Source organism: Athene cunicularia (assembly GCF_003259725.1).
Source record: "Athene cunicularia isolate RWA chromosome 14 unlocalized genomic scaffold, athCun1 chr14_part1, whole genome shotgun sequence".
NCBI classification, from domain to species: domain Eukaryota; kingdom Metazoa; phylum Chordata; class Aves; order Strigiformes; family Strigidae; genus Athene; species Athene cunicularia.
In genome coordinates, this window is record NW_020799118.1 from 11,249,096 (window position 1) to 11,266,705 (window position 17,610).

At 38.4% G+C, this 17,610-nt stretch overlaps 1 protein-coding gene across 3 annotated transcripts in view; it reads left to right on the plus strand.

The window, feature by feature from the left end:
- Positions 1-17,610, plus strand: part of SDK1 (sidekick cell adhesion molecule 1) — a 415,080-nt gene that overhangs the window by 293,606 nt on the left and 103,864 nt on the right. For all 3 annotated transcript variants that reach the window (XM_026858830.1, XM_026858832.1, XM_026858833.1), the window contains 5 exons: positions 250-397; positions 1,245-1,385; positions 4,952-5,133; positions 13,189-13,304; positions 16,373-16,565. In XM_026858830.1, coding sequence (XP_026714631.1) covers positions 250-397; positions 1,245-1,385; positions 4,952-5,133; positions 13,189-13,304; positions 16,373-16,565 — 780 coding nt within the window. The remainder of the gene's footprint in view (positions 1-249; positions 398-1,244; positions 1,386-4,951; positions 5,134-13,188; positions 13,305-16,372; positions 16,566-17,610) is intronic.

The window sequence follows — 17,610 nt, forward strand, 5'->3', positions numbered from 1 at the left end:
GTTAATGAATATAGTTTTTATTTATTATGCCATGACATGTGCAGCATCACTTTCCAGTAGACAAATGTGCAATCTGCATAACCGTGTGGGCTGACAGGAAGGTTTCTTTGGCTGAAAAGAAACTTCTTCCCAAAGTTCCTCTGAGGAAAACAAGCACAAAGAACTCTGAGCAGTCAGAGGCGTTTTCTCACTTCTGCAGGGCTTTTAGCAGGCACTTCCATCTTTTTTCACATGTAAATTATTCCACAGATTCTCCCTGGAAGGTTCACCTCTCAAATCTCGACCCAAAGATGACCGGTGTCACTGTGAGCGGACTAACTCCAGCCCGAACCTACCAGTTCAGGGTGTGTGCGGTTAACCAGGTGGGAAAGGGCCAGTACAGCTCCGAAACCAGCAGGTACGGTAAAAAGAAGTATCTGTGTACTAAAGGTACAGTAACCTAGAAGTACTGGGAGGAAAAAACTGCTGAATGTTTGTGAAGGAATAAAAGTTATCTTTTGCACAATAATTAGGGAACGGAGCAGTTAGCATTACCCAGGCCTCTGGAGAGTGCTCCACAGCTGTCTGTAATTGGTGATAACGGCAATTAGGAGATGTGGGATATCAGTACAAGATGGGAGAGGTGCCCTCATGTTTTCACAGAATCAGTTGAGCAGAATCTTGGAAATATTTTTTGCTCTTGTGCTAGCCCGGGAAGGAGTACAGCATTCACCCAATCACTGCAGTGTCACTTCTGGAGTTCACGCAGATGCGACATAGAAGGATGGCTTCATCAAATTTATTTCCAGATGCAACCCCCCTTCTTCTATGAACCAAAGCTTGCCGTGAGCTTGAATTGCAGAACAGCTGAACTCTAAACAGCTTTTTCAAAATGTAGGAGTTTGATATGAAAAATATTGAAAGAGCTGAAAGAAACAATTTGGAAGGAGTCACAGACACTGGACCTGAGCTCTAACTCATTCAGGCTTGTAATCTTTTTAAAGAGTTGTAGCAGCCTGGGTGATTCAGAGAGAATAAGGTTACCTCAGCTGTCTGTCTTGTTGCTTGGTTAACTGATTTCCTATTATGTTGATTTGTTGTAACTATTTCATGCATGTCTTCAGCAGTTGGATCAGCGTTATATTTCTTTCTAGTCATCAGACATTGATAAAAGAATCTGGTTCACATGGAGTGGATACATGAAATAGAAATGTCATCTATCATTTATTTTAACACCCACCTCCATCACATTGTTTTGTACTTAGGTTGATGCTACCTGAGGAGCCCCCCAGTGCCCCACCTAAAAACATAGTGGCCAGTGGGCGCACCAATCAGTCTATCATGGTCCAGTGGCAACCTCCTCCCGAGAGTGAACATAACGGGGTTCTTCATGGGTACATCCTAAGGTAAGTAATTTCCTAACCTGGAAAGTCTTGGAGACAGCTCCATGTGTGCATGAGGGAATTCAGAATCGTGTGACTTAAGAGTGTATCAAAAACTATTTCTAATTCCATTAAATAGATTAGTTGTTATTTGCAAATGCTGTGGCTGCCCTGGTTTATTACAGATGAGGAAACACCTCTATTCAAGTGGCCACAGGGGTGCAGGCACTTAAATTCTAGCCTGTCTATACTAGAGAGTGAGCAAGATAAGGTCTCTGTTAGCTACTCCGAATGGACTGCTGAAGTAGACTAGCTCCCTGTGGAGACTTTCAACATCCTGATAGCTTTTTTCCATTTTCAAAGTGAATTAAAGCACCAAGTGCTAAAGATGTTCACATGGGAAGTTGGTACAGTGCAGCCTACGTATTGCAAGCATATATTTGCTTATTGCAATCTCAGCCTCCTACTAGAAAGGTTAATTACATTTATCAAAGACACAAGAGGGCTCCTGCACTATGGAAGAGCAAGAATAGAATCAGTAAACTTCAGTGTTGTGCCAAACAAAATGTAGACAGGGAATGACCAGTCAGATGCTTTATGGGAGATCTTGATTTGGTTTTGAGAATCTTTCAGTTCAGTAAGATTCTTTCAGCCCCATCTGTATTTATTAACAAGAATCAGATTCAGCCAGGTAACTGGGAATCCTTGAATATATCCAGTCTTTCTCCTTATAGAGGATTTATTGTGTTGGAAAGGGCGCTGCCACACTGAGAAACTTTGCAGAGCATTTCCCTTTTGTAATTTTTTGAGACTCAGTTATTCACTCCCACCCAGTTCAGCTACAGCTTCCTTGCTGATTTGGCATCCTACATATTCCTGCAGTGCTAGCAGACAGCTAGGGCCGTAACTTCAGTAAGGGAGGCACTATCTAAATCAGAGTTCTTGTAGGAAACTCCCAAGCATTGCACCACCACTGACATATTTCCAAGTGATGGTTACAATCTATTGTAGGCAGGCTGCTGACATTTTTAATACAGTGTTCTCCGGACCTGCTAAAAGATAACTAAATTCTGCAGTTTAAATGCCAACATCCTGTTCATGCTGCGCTCCTACTTTTGCTGGCATGGATGGAAATGCTTCTGTGATGTTAAGAGTATTGGTGAGCTCCCAAAATAGTGCTGGAAAGTTCCTTTTCTCTTCAGGCAGAGCTGAGGTCTGTTAATCTCCCTGTCACCTGCACAGAGCCTATTATGGTGGTGAGACACTTGTGCAAGTGCCTGCAGTTTTAAGAGCTGGACTCAGTTTGAAAGCTGTGCCAGTCATCAGTGACAGGTGGGAAAAGGTGTTTTAACTTCTGTCTACAGCTAGAATCTCGTTATGAGACTTGGGCACCTAATTTGCACAAGACACAAGTTGCTTGTACAGTTCTTTCCTTCAAACTGGTCTACTCGATGATAGGATTAACCCCTTAGCCATTCCCAATGAGGCTTACCCATTCTCAGCATTAAGCCTCCTGAGAAAGCAATCCCATAGCCTCTTACTTACGGCAATCTGTTCTGTTTTCTCCATATACTGTTTTTAATAACGTTTAACTTAAGTATTTCTACAACATCTATCAGCATAATTGATCCCTGTCCCCGCTGTAACATGTCTTTCCATTTTAATAGAGGGTGATCATACTCATTATGCTCAATCTGTGAACATTTTTGATGTCTACATGCGTTGTCTTGACTACAGAGCAGAGAAACCATTTATTAGACAGGAATTTAAGATTATTGTATAAAAGCACAACTGACTCAGGTAATAAACCGTGCTGTTCTTCCAAGACAAACTGTAGGGTCACAGCAATGTGAACTGAAGAAAAGTCTTCCTGCACTGATTTCTAGTAGAATTTGGGATATAACAAAATGAAAACCACTTTGCATCTCAGAGACCCAGTGCTCAAGATATGCAAGATACTAAATTGATGGAACACCTGATCTTTAAAAGTGAAGGTGCACTGCACAAGTCATATGGACTATGCATCAAAGCCCATAGTGAGAAAAATCATGAAGACATGACATTTCTGAACTGGCTTCCTTCCTCTGCCCTTTTTCTCACTGGCAGTATTGCATTTAGAGGACTGCCATGTTAACAGCATAATAGATTAAATCACAGGAGCACTCTTACAGCTTGTCTGCTAGGTGTGAGACAAAACATTGCTGCACAAAGAATTGACTTTGCCAGGAAACATACACCCTTCACAGGAGACTTAAAGAAAGAAAAAGGTAGATATTGCATAAAGTAGAGAAAGATCAAGACATTCCGTAAACTCAGCCAAGGGCTGACATGTCTATATTTCTGTTTGTATTTCATAAATGGAATCACACCAGTGTAGCATTACAAATATTAAATATACCAAAATATGGTCAGTCAAGCAGCTCCTCTGCAGAAAACAGAGGGGTTATCAGTGATTAAGAACTGATCTCTTGTAAGATTTTTTTAGAACAAAATCTATGGCTGAAATACACAAAGTTGTCTAGCTGTAGAAATTGCACCAATTTAACTTCGATGAATTTGAAGTCGGACTGTAAGATGTCAATGAAATTGTTCTGTGTCAGTAAGCTTTTGGTGATTACTGTGAAGCAAAAGATGAATAAGAGCGTATAAATGCTGTGTGTTGAATAAAAATACAAATGTTTCCATATTTGTCTTTTTCATGGAATAGTAATGCCTTCTGCCCCTTACTTGGCCTCTGTTTTTTCCATTTTTTGGTCAATTAGCGTATTGTAAGCATCCATTATATCATTTTCCTAAAGGAAGGAAAACAAACAGTATTATTCACATTCACAGATTTGCAAGGTTTTTGTTTGTTTTCTATAATTTAATTCTTCTCCAGAGTTTCTTGGCCTGAAGAGACACATCAAAAGGGCTCTGTTTTTTGCAGTACAGTTTTTACATGGGAAAATTTATTCAGTGTTTCAGCTTCCCATGTCTCAGCAGAAAGTTTGTCAGGATTTACTGCTCATCCTTATTTGGTATAGCCCTTCTCCTGGAATCCCGATGCTTAACCAACCCTTCAGCCTCAACTGTATTCCATCCTTATTTTAATTATTCTGTGAAGTAAATCCTGGTGGAAGACAGAGATGGCAATGCCTGAGTCTCTAGAAAGTCAAAGCCCTCTGAGCTCTTCCTTTTCAGATTTCAGAGGAGAAGGAAAAACCATTTCTCAAGCTGATTTACCGCAGCACCCTGATAAAAATCACATCTGGACTGTTTTTTCTACTAAATCACAGCTTTTACTAGACAAGCCACATTTAAAAAGCTGTAATTTTTCGCAACCGTAAAACAGGATAAAATACCCGTTTTGTTTAGCTCTGAGCATGTAATCTCAGTGAGATCAGATTGCAAATACTATAGCAGTCAAACACGATATGGTCTTATCAGGAGTTAGTCTGTTCTTTCTGATTATTTTGCATTGTACTTTGTATAATTCTGCTGTAAAAGTTTGCATGTTGCCTCATCACAAAGGCAGCTATTTTGCTAGTCAGGATATTTGCTGTAATTGATACCATCTAATTAACTAGCAAATTTTTCTTCCCATATGGTAGGTATCGCCTGTCTGGCCTCCCTGGAGAGTACCAGTATAAGAACATCACCAGTGCAGAAATTAACTACTGCTTGGTGAAGGACCTGATCATTTGGACCCAGTATGAAATCCAGGTGGCATCTTACAATGGAGCTGGGCTGGGAGCGTTCAGCAGACCTGTGACAGAGTACACTTTACAAGGAGGTGAGCAAATGGGACCAATATATCATTTATAGTCACAGTTTATAGCACAGTTTCTGAAGGAGAGAAGGCACTGTGTGATTGTCCCACCTACCAACTTGTGAAATGAATGGTCATTTCAGTCAAATTTGATAGACAGCTTGGGGTAGGAAACACATATTTCAAATGCCTAAGCAGAGACAAGATGAGACTCTGTTACTATCTCTGTTGTAGGAAAAGCCATGAGTGAATTCAAAAATTATCTATTTTTGTTGACCCTCCTGATGGCATGTTATCACACTTGCAGGTCAGAGTTGGCCGCAGCGTAAGTAATAAATAGAAATGCTGCAGAGAGCTGGGGTTCTGTGGAATGGATTTATAGGATGTGTGACAGGCAGGGGCTGAGGTTACTCTGCCAAGAGAGTAGGGGAGAATATGGCATGAAATAGGGTTTATTGTGGTCAGGAGATGCAATATGCTGTATATGCAATATAGGAGACAAAATCTAAGTAAACCAGCTGCATTAGTTCTGATAATCACAGAATACCTTGTTTTAGAAATATGGAATAAATTGTAAGGAAAGTGTAGGGAGAGAAATACAGCCTGTGGAGAAAGAGTGTTTTGAGCATTTCAGGAATGGTGCAGACATTTGCAAAGAGGAAGATAAAATGATCTTAAAAGCTCTGATTTTTATTCTACAGCTCTTCCACACCTTTCTGGTAAGTGCTTTAAGAAGAGTATAAATTACATCAACAAAAGGATATGTAATTACTTTTTACAACCAACGTAAGGCATGTTTACACCTCTAGATTGGTATAAAAATCCATAGGATAATTAGGTACCAGGCCCTTAAAGCTTTCATATATTCCCATAATTGCAGGGTTGTGCTGGATTCTGGCCCTGGACAGTACATGATCTCTACTTTATTGGTCATTAAACAATTAAACTATCTTTAAAACTTGCAGATGTACAGCACATCAGTTAATTTACAATCAGTGAAGAATATGTAGTTGTTTGTTAATTGTTACTACGAGTACATTATAACATGATTAGATACAGTTTGAGGTGTAAGGAGATCTTTAAGAAGAGATTATTCATATGCAACACTAATTGACCACAATAATTAAAGATGGAAGCTATCTATATTTTGTCTTAGGGCATGCAGAGTCTCACAGTTTAGAGGAGTCTAGGCACACTCAACCTCTTTGTAGAAGTGTTTATAGCAGACCTTGAAATGTTTTTCTTAAAGTCTTCTCCTTGCAGCCAGGATTAATGTTTTGCATCCCACTAAAGACCAGATCTCTGCTGAGAATTGGTTTGCACACAGAATTTGAATCTCTTTGGTGAATACGGTTGTAATTAATTACTTTGTTTATTTGCACATTTTAAGCTATCACAGCACCTTAACCTTCTATCTATTAAGACTGAGGTTTGGGCTTCACACTCTTTTTCTTAAACCCTGCAATTGACTCTAATTTCCCTTGATATTATGTGCTGTTATTATCATCCTTTATTGATTGTCTGTCTGTTGTCATTTATAAGGATATAAATCCTCTGTTATAAATTAAGTGTAGTCAGTCCTGCATTCATATTAATCAGCAAGAGTGTTCAGACTGCAGGACAACCTGCAATGGCCTGTTTGTCTTTATGTAGTTCCTAAATGCTTAATGATGGGTAGACACAGAAGAAAAACTGGTTATTTCTTATTTATTTTATATCAGTATTTAATAATAGCGGTAAATAACTACTTCATGCATGCTGCCATCTCCTAATGAATGCCTTGCTGGGCTTCTGTGCAAATCACCAAAGTCATACAGTATATTCTGAAAAGAGTTTGAAGCTCTTTTACATTTAGAGTGGAAAAGGGAACCTGGTTGGTATCAGTATCTTCTGAAACCCGATTAATATCAAGTCTCCATGGGTAATGCGCTACTGTCCAAAACTCTACTTCTTTGTCTTTCTTGTAGTTGGGAAATGACAGGAAAAGCCACTGGCTGTTTCTTGCTCTGGAATGTCCTTCCTAAACCAAACCAGCAGGAGTAAGAAAAAAACATGTGTAAAACTGCCTTGTAAATCATATTCTGATTTTAATATGAGCAGAGATAAATGTCAGAGACACACTCTCCCATCCATCCCCCTCTCCTACTACCACCACTGCTGCCTCTATTCTGACATGCATTAAATGATGTGAGCTATGCTGGCAAGAACCTGTCTGTCTGAAGATGAAAAATACCTGAAACACCTCATATTAATCAAGCGTGCTATGCAGTCAAAGCCTGGCAGGAAATGAACACGGGAGCAGATCAACCCGTTGGCAGGAGCAGATCAGCACATTGGCATCTTTGTCATAGTGATTATTGACTGGCCATAGAAGCTGTGGATTTATACCAGAACCTAGTCTATTAATCCCTTATTAGTTCTCTGGCATTGCTTTAACCACTGATAACTAATCGGATGCTCAGAGTTCTTTGAAAATCACCAACTTCTAGAATGTAGCCAAACTTGCAAGATGCTAAAAGACCTAAACTTGTGGAGAAACTGGCACATAATGTCAGTTAGATAAAATGTCAGAAAGACTTACTGGCAAAACACTGAACATTCTAGCACTAGGGTCAGACAGTTTGACTGTCTCTAAATCTTGAAAGTCTTTTCAGAGTGATATTCAGCCTAATCCTTTGATGCTCTGTATATATAGGTCTTTCTTCATCAGAGTTCCTCCAGCTGTTCCTTACTTTGATGTTACTTTTCACAGGGATTTGTGCCAGCCTTCTGCATAGGGCAAATTTTACTTATTTAAACAGTGTCCTGCAGGACTTTTCATTGCCATATGAAAAACTGAAGCTTCCAAATACCTTTTCATATAAGAGTACCTTTGTGAGATATATAGGCATCCTTCTGGATGGTGATGTTGTCTCTGCCCTCTACCATTTGACATGTTTACCTTTTCTTGCAGGTTGATTTGAGAAAGTAGAATCTTCCAACCTTTGGGTCTGCCCCTTTTGTCTCACTAGCATGAATACTTCTGAACTTCTCTCTCTTTGAAAAACTCCCACTGCTCCTTAGATTTAGGCAAGGCACAAGGTTTATAACTTGAGACATAGTTTTCATTAGGCTCTTTGCATTAACCCTCTTTTATTTCTACATTAAGTGCTATGTCTTTCTTTAATGCATATCCCAAAAGCCAGTCTTATGTCCTAAAGTTCATAGGTCTCAAAATGTAGTTCAATATTGGTTTTTTTTTCCCTTCTGCGCTTGAAAGGCTAAGGAAGTCTGAGCAAAAGGCTCTTCCTGAACACAAGAGTGGAAGAGTCACCAGGCTAGTGAGTCTTGATGGTGTGGAGAGAAGGATAAAAACAAGATGAGTGTGTTCAGTCGAGTCCAAAGTAGTTTCTTCCTCAGGCAGTAGGAGGCCAATCAGAGAAATCTGTAAGACTGAGACAGAAGAGCTAGAGAAAACCTGGTTAACTGAAAGCTTCCTACTTTATCTAGGAAATAATTGAAAAAATAATCTCTGGATAAGGAGTGTCCTCTGCAACCATTCAATTTTATCTCAGTGGAAAGAGTTTTCCTGTAGTCTTTCTTGGCAAAAGCATCTGAAAAATCCTTGTTAACTTCCTCTGGGGGAAGGTACCAACAGCCTGGGAGCATCCATGGAGCATCTGTGCAGGATCAGGTTGGAGTTGTAGTGGCTGGAGTTTATATCTCTCAGTTTTATCACTGTTAGGTGTCATTTGCCATCTACTGCTTTTTTGTGGTTGTTTTTTTAAAAAAAATATTTCACAAACATTGTGAAATTAGCAGCTGTCTCAGCGAGGCCTCTGGCCCCCAGCTCTTAATAAAGAAGTAAAATCTTGTCCTTGTGAGAGGCATGCAAGAAAGGAAGAAGACATTTCACAGCTGCAAGGAGTAAAACTCATCAGTTAGTGCCAAATCTCACACTACTGAATTTCAAATATCGATGTGTAGAATTGCAGAGACCATTTTTCTAAGGACATGCTGCAGTTCAGAGCACAGCAAAGGATGTCAGCCGGGAGCATGGGGAACGGGCTTCGCAGGGGGAGTCATGTGCTGCTGCGGCAGAGTCTCCCCACCGCTCCCGCCAGGGATGTGCGGTGTAGCACCTCAAGCCAGCGCATTAAAGGAACAACCAAGCCTTCACACAGAGAAAAACCTGCGGTTCCCCGAGCCTGCCTTATTGAGACATGGAAGCTGCCATCTCAAAGGTCAGGAGCTTCGGAGGAGTAGGAGACTTTTCTACAAGGCTCTGTTGAAGATCTATATTTAAGACCGGTAGTCTGGCCGTCAGAATCTCTGCGGGGTTTACATGCTGTTTGCACATAGCTAGAGACAGACTAATTACATGTACACATGCTTAACCTTAATGCCTTCTCTTCTCTCAATTATCTCGTCAGCAAAACCCTTTTAATGGCTTTTATCTAGAGTGCTTCCATGACCTTTTCTACTTAAAATGCTGTGCATTAACTTGCAGTCCCGGGGGCTGAGCTTTTAACAGATTTCCAACCACGTGAACTTTATTGGGAAGAAAGTAACAGTTGGTTTTGTCTGACCAATTTGATCTGCAATTCCGAGATGACTCCCAGATGGGTCTCCACTGTGGGCTGACTTAGAAATACTTGCAAACATGAAGAGCAGACTTAAAAACAGAGCATATAAATACTTGGGAATTACTCTTGAAACACCTGTTTGACCTTGGTAGCTTCTGTACCATGTGACAAGAAACTTGTAGGAAGAGAATGGATATCTACCACTAAGTTAGAAAATCTTCTATGTGGACAGTTGCAGCGTCAGTAAGTTACCAACCATGATCTTGGAAAAGTATTTGAGTTTTAAAGTGATCAGAAGGTCAATTCTGATTTCGCTTCTGTCAAACTTCTTTTCTTTTTTAAATGCAAAACTGTTCAGATAACCAAGGAAGTCTTTAATATCAGGACATAAAAGGAGAACTTTATACTGTCACTTTGAAGTAAATTTGAGATTATAATGCCAATATTTTACCGATTAAAAATATTAAAATGTATTTTATTATGTCTTCTGCAGCATAATTAAGCTTATGCATATCAGATGGACCACGTTCTTTCCATTATTTAAATGCATTCATTGAGATGCAGATGCTGATTTTTCAATAAAGATGTCTAAAGAGGAATTGTAATATAAATCATGGTTTCCAACATTCTGAAGGTTTTATGTTTTCTGTTCATATTTTTTACCATTTTTCTTGTAGCGGGTACTTTTTGTGCTAGGATGGTTTATTCTTGTTTCAGGAAATTATGTCCTAATGAAATAAAAATATTTCCCTTTTTAAAAGAAATAACTAATGCCTTTAGTTATCCACATTTCTAGAAGTAGTAAACATATCCTAAAGTGCTTGCTTGGACTTTTTATTGAGAACTGTAAGGACTGAAATGAAAACCTGAAGCTTGCTGATGTAGGTTTTTTCCTCTCTTAAAAAAAATTTACAATATTTTGAACTCTATCTGAAAGACTCATCAGACCCTTAGAATAAAATCCTTCTATATTGAAATCACTGGAAATTTGCTATTAATTGTAAAACATCCATGGCATCCTCCACTAAAGAAAATAATGCCCACTGAAATGAAGCAACCATGTGCATGCTAACTTGTGTTTCAGGAAAATGATAAAGGCAGTGGGAACATCCTGCTGGGAGGGGTTGTACTGTTAACTCTCAGGAGTAAACTCTTGGAAAAACTCTTCATACCACTGCCAAAGTTGCGCATTTCTTCAAGTGTGGCTGTCAGTGGGCAGTACACAGGTTATGTATAGAATTTCTATACAGTAATTGTGTAGCAAAATCAACCTAGCACATATAAATAGAGTTGTAATGTAGCAGTTCAACGGAAGGAAGAGGAATGAGTGGAGAGGATGGTGCTCAGCTGATTTTGCCTTCCTGACAGAAGGAGATTCATCTATCAATGATATCCAGATGATTTTTCTGATAACAGACTAACTTGAAGGCTTCTAATACAATTTTTTTCTGCAATAATAAATCTCTGGCAGTTACAGTATCTGAATATGCAAATATGGAGGAAAGTAAGTATTTTCATTTAAAAATAAAATCTTATATGTGTTAACTATTAATTATAGAAAGTATTGCACACAAAAGCAAATTGAAATACATCTTGTGGCTCTCATAATAAACAGATCCATCAAAGAATATGAATAAGAAACAATACATTTAGTAGGGGACTGTAGCCAAAGAAGCTCGTTATGACTGTAGAATGACTTTAAAATATATGACTGTATATCAGGATGATTTGGTGAATCTCTTAACTACAAAACTTTATGATGTCTACAGGTCATTAAGATAATATTATAACCTTCCAAAAGCATACAGGGAATTATGATACATGGCAGGAAATAAGGCCCAGATTCTAATGAAAATTTAAAGTAGTATCAGATAAATTCTGGTTTTAGAACTCAATAATAATGCATAGTTCATAAATTGTGACATCAAGTTTTAAATTAGGGCAAGAAGATTCTGAGTAATATGCAGCTTCTGAGGTTAAAAAAATGCATAGAGCTAAATTTTCAAGTCATGGTGTAGTCATCAGGGAGTTTGTGACACAGGGCATGAAGGTGGATGTTCTTCTCATTTCAAAACTGACATCTTTGAGCATTTCTTCATTTTTCGGTGTTGGTATTTATAGGTTGTGGATGTCTTTGAGAAGTGTACACTGTCCTTGCTCTATTTGCAGGCTTACTATAGCTTGTACAGCAGTTAAGACTCACGTTCCTTTATGTCTCTTTCAAACAAACATAGCTTTTGGTGAAAAAAGGGGCATTTTTACATTTTTTAACTTAATGTCTTGATTTCTTCTCCATACAAAGACTCATCTTCCAAAAGTACTTAAAAGCTTTAAAAGTTTGTGACCTGTTTTTGAAAAGTATGGAGCAAACTGTCATTTCTCAGTGGGAATTGTGGATACTTTTTGGAAGCATAGGTCATTGGGCTTTGGTAGAAATTTTCCCTTGGAAGCAGGAGGAACAAAGCTTTTCAGGCTTCAAAACCACTTGTGGATAGTTCCTCTTTCGCAGAATACAAATGCACGTGGCTGTCACTAGTAATATTTTTGAAGCTTTATTAAATGTATTTTATAGGATTCAAAGGGTATTAGTCCATTTTTTATACTCAAATAGCAGTTTTCTTCTTAAACTTACTATAAGCTTGGTAATTTCAGAAAAATAGACCTGTCTATTACTATTCATTCCTCTGAGAACTATGGAAATTACATCCTAAAGCAGTAAGTTGAAGAAATTGCCTGGAATGTATTTAAAGAGGCATTATATTAAATGACAAAATATTTAGGTGTTATTTTTTGTTGTTGGAAGGCAGTATGCCTTTATGTTCTGTGCTGTCTTTCATATAGAGAAAACATCTGTCTAATTAAATACTTGGCATAAAATGTTTATGCAACTTCTAGTAGATTAGAGGATGTATTGACTCACAATATATATAATCAGTTCAATATACACGAATGAATATCATATCAAGATAAAACAAGAACATCTCCAATTCCCAAGAAAAATCTTTATTGTATGTGATATGACTGATCCTAATTCTTTAAGCAGCAGTAAATAATAAACAGATGCTGTTGCCAGATTATAATTCACAATCAGAACTTTAATTGGGCGGACTTCATGTTTGCTTGTCTGATCTGGGGAATTGTGTTGTATTAAAAGACTCAAGAAATTTTCTGAAAGTGTTTATTCTCTGTACAGTCATGGATAATTGAAAGAGATGTGTTCACCTATCAATTACCTAGCTCCTGTCTCAAGTCTTTGAGAAACTCATCTGTGGAATAATAAACTGCAGGAATCATTTTGTCCCCTCCCCTTGAAAGAATCCCCAATACAGAATGAGAAATTAATACAATTAGCCTTTGTTCCTAATCACTGATGGTTACTGTTGCACAAGAAGTGCGTCCTTCTCTCAAGGTTGTTACTATTTTGTGACTCACGAGTGGCAGTCAGTGGGTTCCGTGTTAATTTTTCTCCTCCGCTCTGTTTTCTTTTGTTTCCCTCTCTGCTAACTGGGAGCAGTGCCTACAGCTCCACCGCAGAATGTGCAAGTTGAAGCTGTGAACTCCACAACCATTCAGTTCCTCTGGAACCCTCCACCCCAACAGTTCATCAATGGTATTAACCAAGGATACAAGGTAAATAGAAATAAGGTTTCTGTGACTTCAAATAACATTTGCCTTAACAGTCCTGGTATATAACAATTGGAAGTTTAATTTAATAATCTCTGAATCTCCAAAATAACTGTATATTTTCAGGAATATCTTACATGAGCGAAATAAAGAGAGAAGTGAACAGTTGTTGCTCCTAACACTTGCAATTCATGTAAGTTCTCAAAAGGGAATATGTCACAGGGTAGAAGTCCTAATACCTTTGTCATTTACCTGGAGAGTTTCCAAAGCCAAAATGCAGTTCAATATCATCAAACAGTTTGGAAATTCAGCACAGGAGATATGTTGTTATGCCACTGAAAATCAACCTTGAGATTTCTATTTACTCTGATTCAAAATTCCCATTCGTTTCATGAGGAACCAAAACATCACACTAAATATTTGTCTTAACTTTCCCACTGTGATGATTTGGGAGAGTTAAGAACATAAAATTTATTAATCATGCTTGATGACACGGAGTTAGCATGGTAAGTCCCTGTTGATGGGGCAACTGGCAGTATCTATTATAGTACGCAGAGTAGAGAGTGCTTAACAGAGCACTTGTTGGTACTTTGACCAGTGGAGTGTATGCTAAGAATGTAACTGGAGTGGTTTATTTCTGCGTCTCAGGAAGGACTGCTTAATAGAAATGTCTTCAGTGGTTCAGCAGTAAGGGCATCATAAACAAAGGGTTTGAAAACATTAATGGAAAGAACAAAGAAAAATCTTGTAGGAGTAAGAGAGCAGGAAAAGGGAAGACAGGTATGTTTTGTGAGCAGGGAGGAGGAATGTTGATTTAGGTACTGGGTGAAGGAATGTTGAGTGGGCTGAGGAGGATGTGTAGTTCAGAAGACAAGCTGTGAACTGAGGGATTGTAGGTGGATTTGAGAAGTTTCAGAAGACTTGATCATTCTCTAAGAATGTCTCAAAGTGATAGAGAAACTGAGACAGAGGTATGCATGGCACTTTTAGTAATTTTGCCCAGACCTACGTATTTCTCGTAAAGAACAGTGGTGGTTTCAGAACCTTGCTGCTGCAGTACTGTGTACGTGGAGATACGTATGCCTGTTTCCCCCAGAGATAGAATCAGCTCTCAAGACTAGATGACTTGATAGGGCTGCAGAAGTATATCCAGAAACCTCAATACAGAAGTGGTACTTGACTTCTGTTCAGGCTCTGGAGAATAAAAGCACTTTTTGGCCTCAGTGGACTGCAGTGCACTATAATTTTCTGGTGCAAATCCAAGTATGGTGAGCTCAGTCAGATTTGCAAAAGTCATATTTCTGATTTTTATTCTTCATTTTATTCAGAGTTTCAGTCTAAGGATCCTCAGTCTGATTGCATATCTACCTATAATTTATGTTTCATAAAATCATATAAAATCATAATTTGTATCTGTCAGTGGTCAGTGAAAACTTTTGAAATGATCAAAATTTCTCTTTCTCTGGATTTCTTTGATTGCAATAGTTTGCAACAACTTTACCATTTGTTTCTCATAGGGATTGTGAATTGCAGCACGAAGTCTCTGAGAACATTTCTGTCAGTTACTTCTATAGAATAGTTTTTTGTACGATTCATAAATTACTAGTAGTCAAAGCTAGGCCTTTGCTTTGCTTAAGGATGAAATCCATTTTTTCCTTTAACTGACAGAATTGTTCACCTGTATTTTCTGCACGTTTCCTGAAGAACGTGCAATGAAATGCACTGAAAAAAGAAAAGTCCAGTCCTCCAAAGTTATAAATGCCAATTGTCATCTACAAAGGTGATTTAGACAAGAAAATAAAACATACTATCGCATCAATCATTTTCCATTTTTATCTTTTCTTTGAAATTTACTTGCATTTCAAGAAGCTGTAAAGTGCACCTTTTCAAATATGAAATATTCCTAACAAAATTACTCCTTATGGTCCTTTAACTGTGCTGTCTGATTATCAGAAACTATAGACATTGTCTAAATGTGTCAAATATGGCTCATTAATTTCAGGCATCTATTCATGTTTATGAGTCTGAAATCAATACAAGTAGCACAATTTACACAGATACTGAGTAAGGCCTTCCTTGAATTTTAACGTGCTCATATGAGCCATATGATGAGGATTTTTGGACAAAATAAAAATTTCATAAGCAGTTTAAAGCTTTAAACCCCTAAGCTATTAAGGTGATTTCAAAAATTGTTTTAAAATTTCAAAGTCATTTGCCAAAAATGAATTTTTTAAGTCCTCATTTAGGTACCTACACATAGGGTACTCTACTCTAAAAAATATTGATCATCCCGAAGTTCTACTTACTGAGATAAATGAAACCTGGAAGAACTGAACATATCTGACAAGCACACTGTTTTAAATGCATGAAAATGTCTTCAGGAGTCTAACTTCTGGGAGTCAGGTGTTTAAAATTGTAGTAATCATCTTTATAACCATTTTCTATTCTTTCTGTAGTTCCAGAACCACTTGAAGCATTCACAGTGTGGATATCCCCAAACCACCAAACACTGTAATACTCTTTCTTAGCCTGTTAGGCTAGGCTGGTCAGTGGGATGCTGGGGGACTGAGGGCAGGAAAGAGGATGTGCGTGTGTCCCTTTTTCTCCCCCTTATCCCACTAACTGCCCCAGCCAGTGGGGTCTTTAAAGGAACCCCAAAATAAGATAAAGCATTTATCTCATTGTAGCACTGAAAGTACTTTTCTGCCTTCCGCTTCCTTTCAGCAGCAGAGATTGTCCAGGGTGGTCAGAGCAGCCCAGAGAGAGTCAAAAGACTCGTGTCATACTAATGATAATTTGCAATAATTTGGGCATTGTTCAGTAGCAGACATTGAGAGTTGCAATACCTCCACGGTGTCGGTATATCCCCCATCACTAGTGAGTACGATACACATCCCTCCAGTTATCATAGTAGCAGTGTTATACCCATCTGTTCAGCGTCAGAGCTGACAGTAGTTTAACAGCGTTGCTTGTTTTTTTACAATCAGATTAAGATGGTTTTGGCAGCCAAGCATACTTTGATTCCAAATAGACACAACTTCTAATGCAAGCTCATCCATGTTTTAATTTTCTAGCTTCTAGCATGGCCCGTAGATGCTCCAGAGACTGTGACTGTGGTCACCATTGCTCCAGATTTTCACGGTGTTCACAGTGGTTGCATCACCAACCTGAAGAAATACACTACTTACTATACATCGGTTCTGTGTTTCACCACACCTGGCGATGGGCCACGGAGCACACCCCAGCTCCTGCGCACCCTTGAAGACAGTGAGTAGTCAGCACTGACAGAGAATCTCGGTGCTCAGATCTTGTTTGTTTGGATATAAAAGTCAAAATTTTCAAATCCAGGTGCTTAAAATTTGACCTCAAGTTCACAATCAGTTTGCAGTCTCTGGTTAAGTTACTTTGCATCAGATGATCACCTCAGCCCATTGTCCATGTGTGTTCTTTTAGCCTGTGGCAAAGGAATGATACTTGATAATTTTTTCATTACAGACTAAACCCAGACAATTTTTTTTTTTACGTTGGTCAGAAGCTGAAAGCTTCATAGTCTGCTTCAGCTAACACACAGCATGTTGTTCGTGTTTTTGAACCCTTATGCTCTTAAATCCATGTTCATGCATCCAAATAAATGTGTATTATCTGCTTAGGAACTGAGCACTGGAACTTCCTATGGAGGTCAATGATTAATTTGCGATTGTTTCCTTCTGTTATTCAATATATTGAAAATGTCTGTATCAATATCATATTGCAAGTGTTTGTATAAAAGAAACAGGATTATAGCAATGCAGTAACTTTTATTCCACAAAACTAGAGTCAAGATGAAGTAAAATGAGCTGGATAGTTTAGCATATAAATTATTTCCTGCATCAAAAAATGTTTTGGCCTCTGTGGCCCCTTGGAAGTGTTTGCTCAAGACATATTTGGGAATAACAAGTCTAGCAATTGTCTGATGCAGATAACTAAATTGCAGTGGCCCTCACAGCTGTGTGTCTACAGTGATCTTGGCTCTGGACAGCGCTTCAGTATCTTCCTGTCAGGGAGCATCATAAACACTGCTGCACATTTACAGATCCGAATCAGAATTAAAAAATGTCTAATACATCCATTAAGGTATTGTTTTTAGAAATACTACTTTGCCTTAATAGGGATCTTTTAGGTTATACTACTTTGCCTTAATAGGGATCTTTTAGGTTAGTCAGTGTTCCCATAAAGAAAAATCTGATTATCATTAACATTCACAGAAGTGAGGCTCAAAGTGCTAATCCAATTTTTCATGAGATACTCTTGAAAGAACATGAAGAAAATTAAA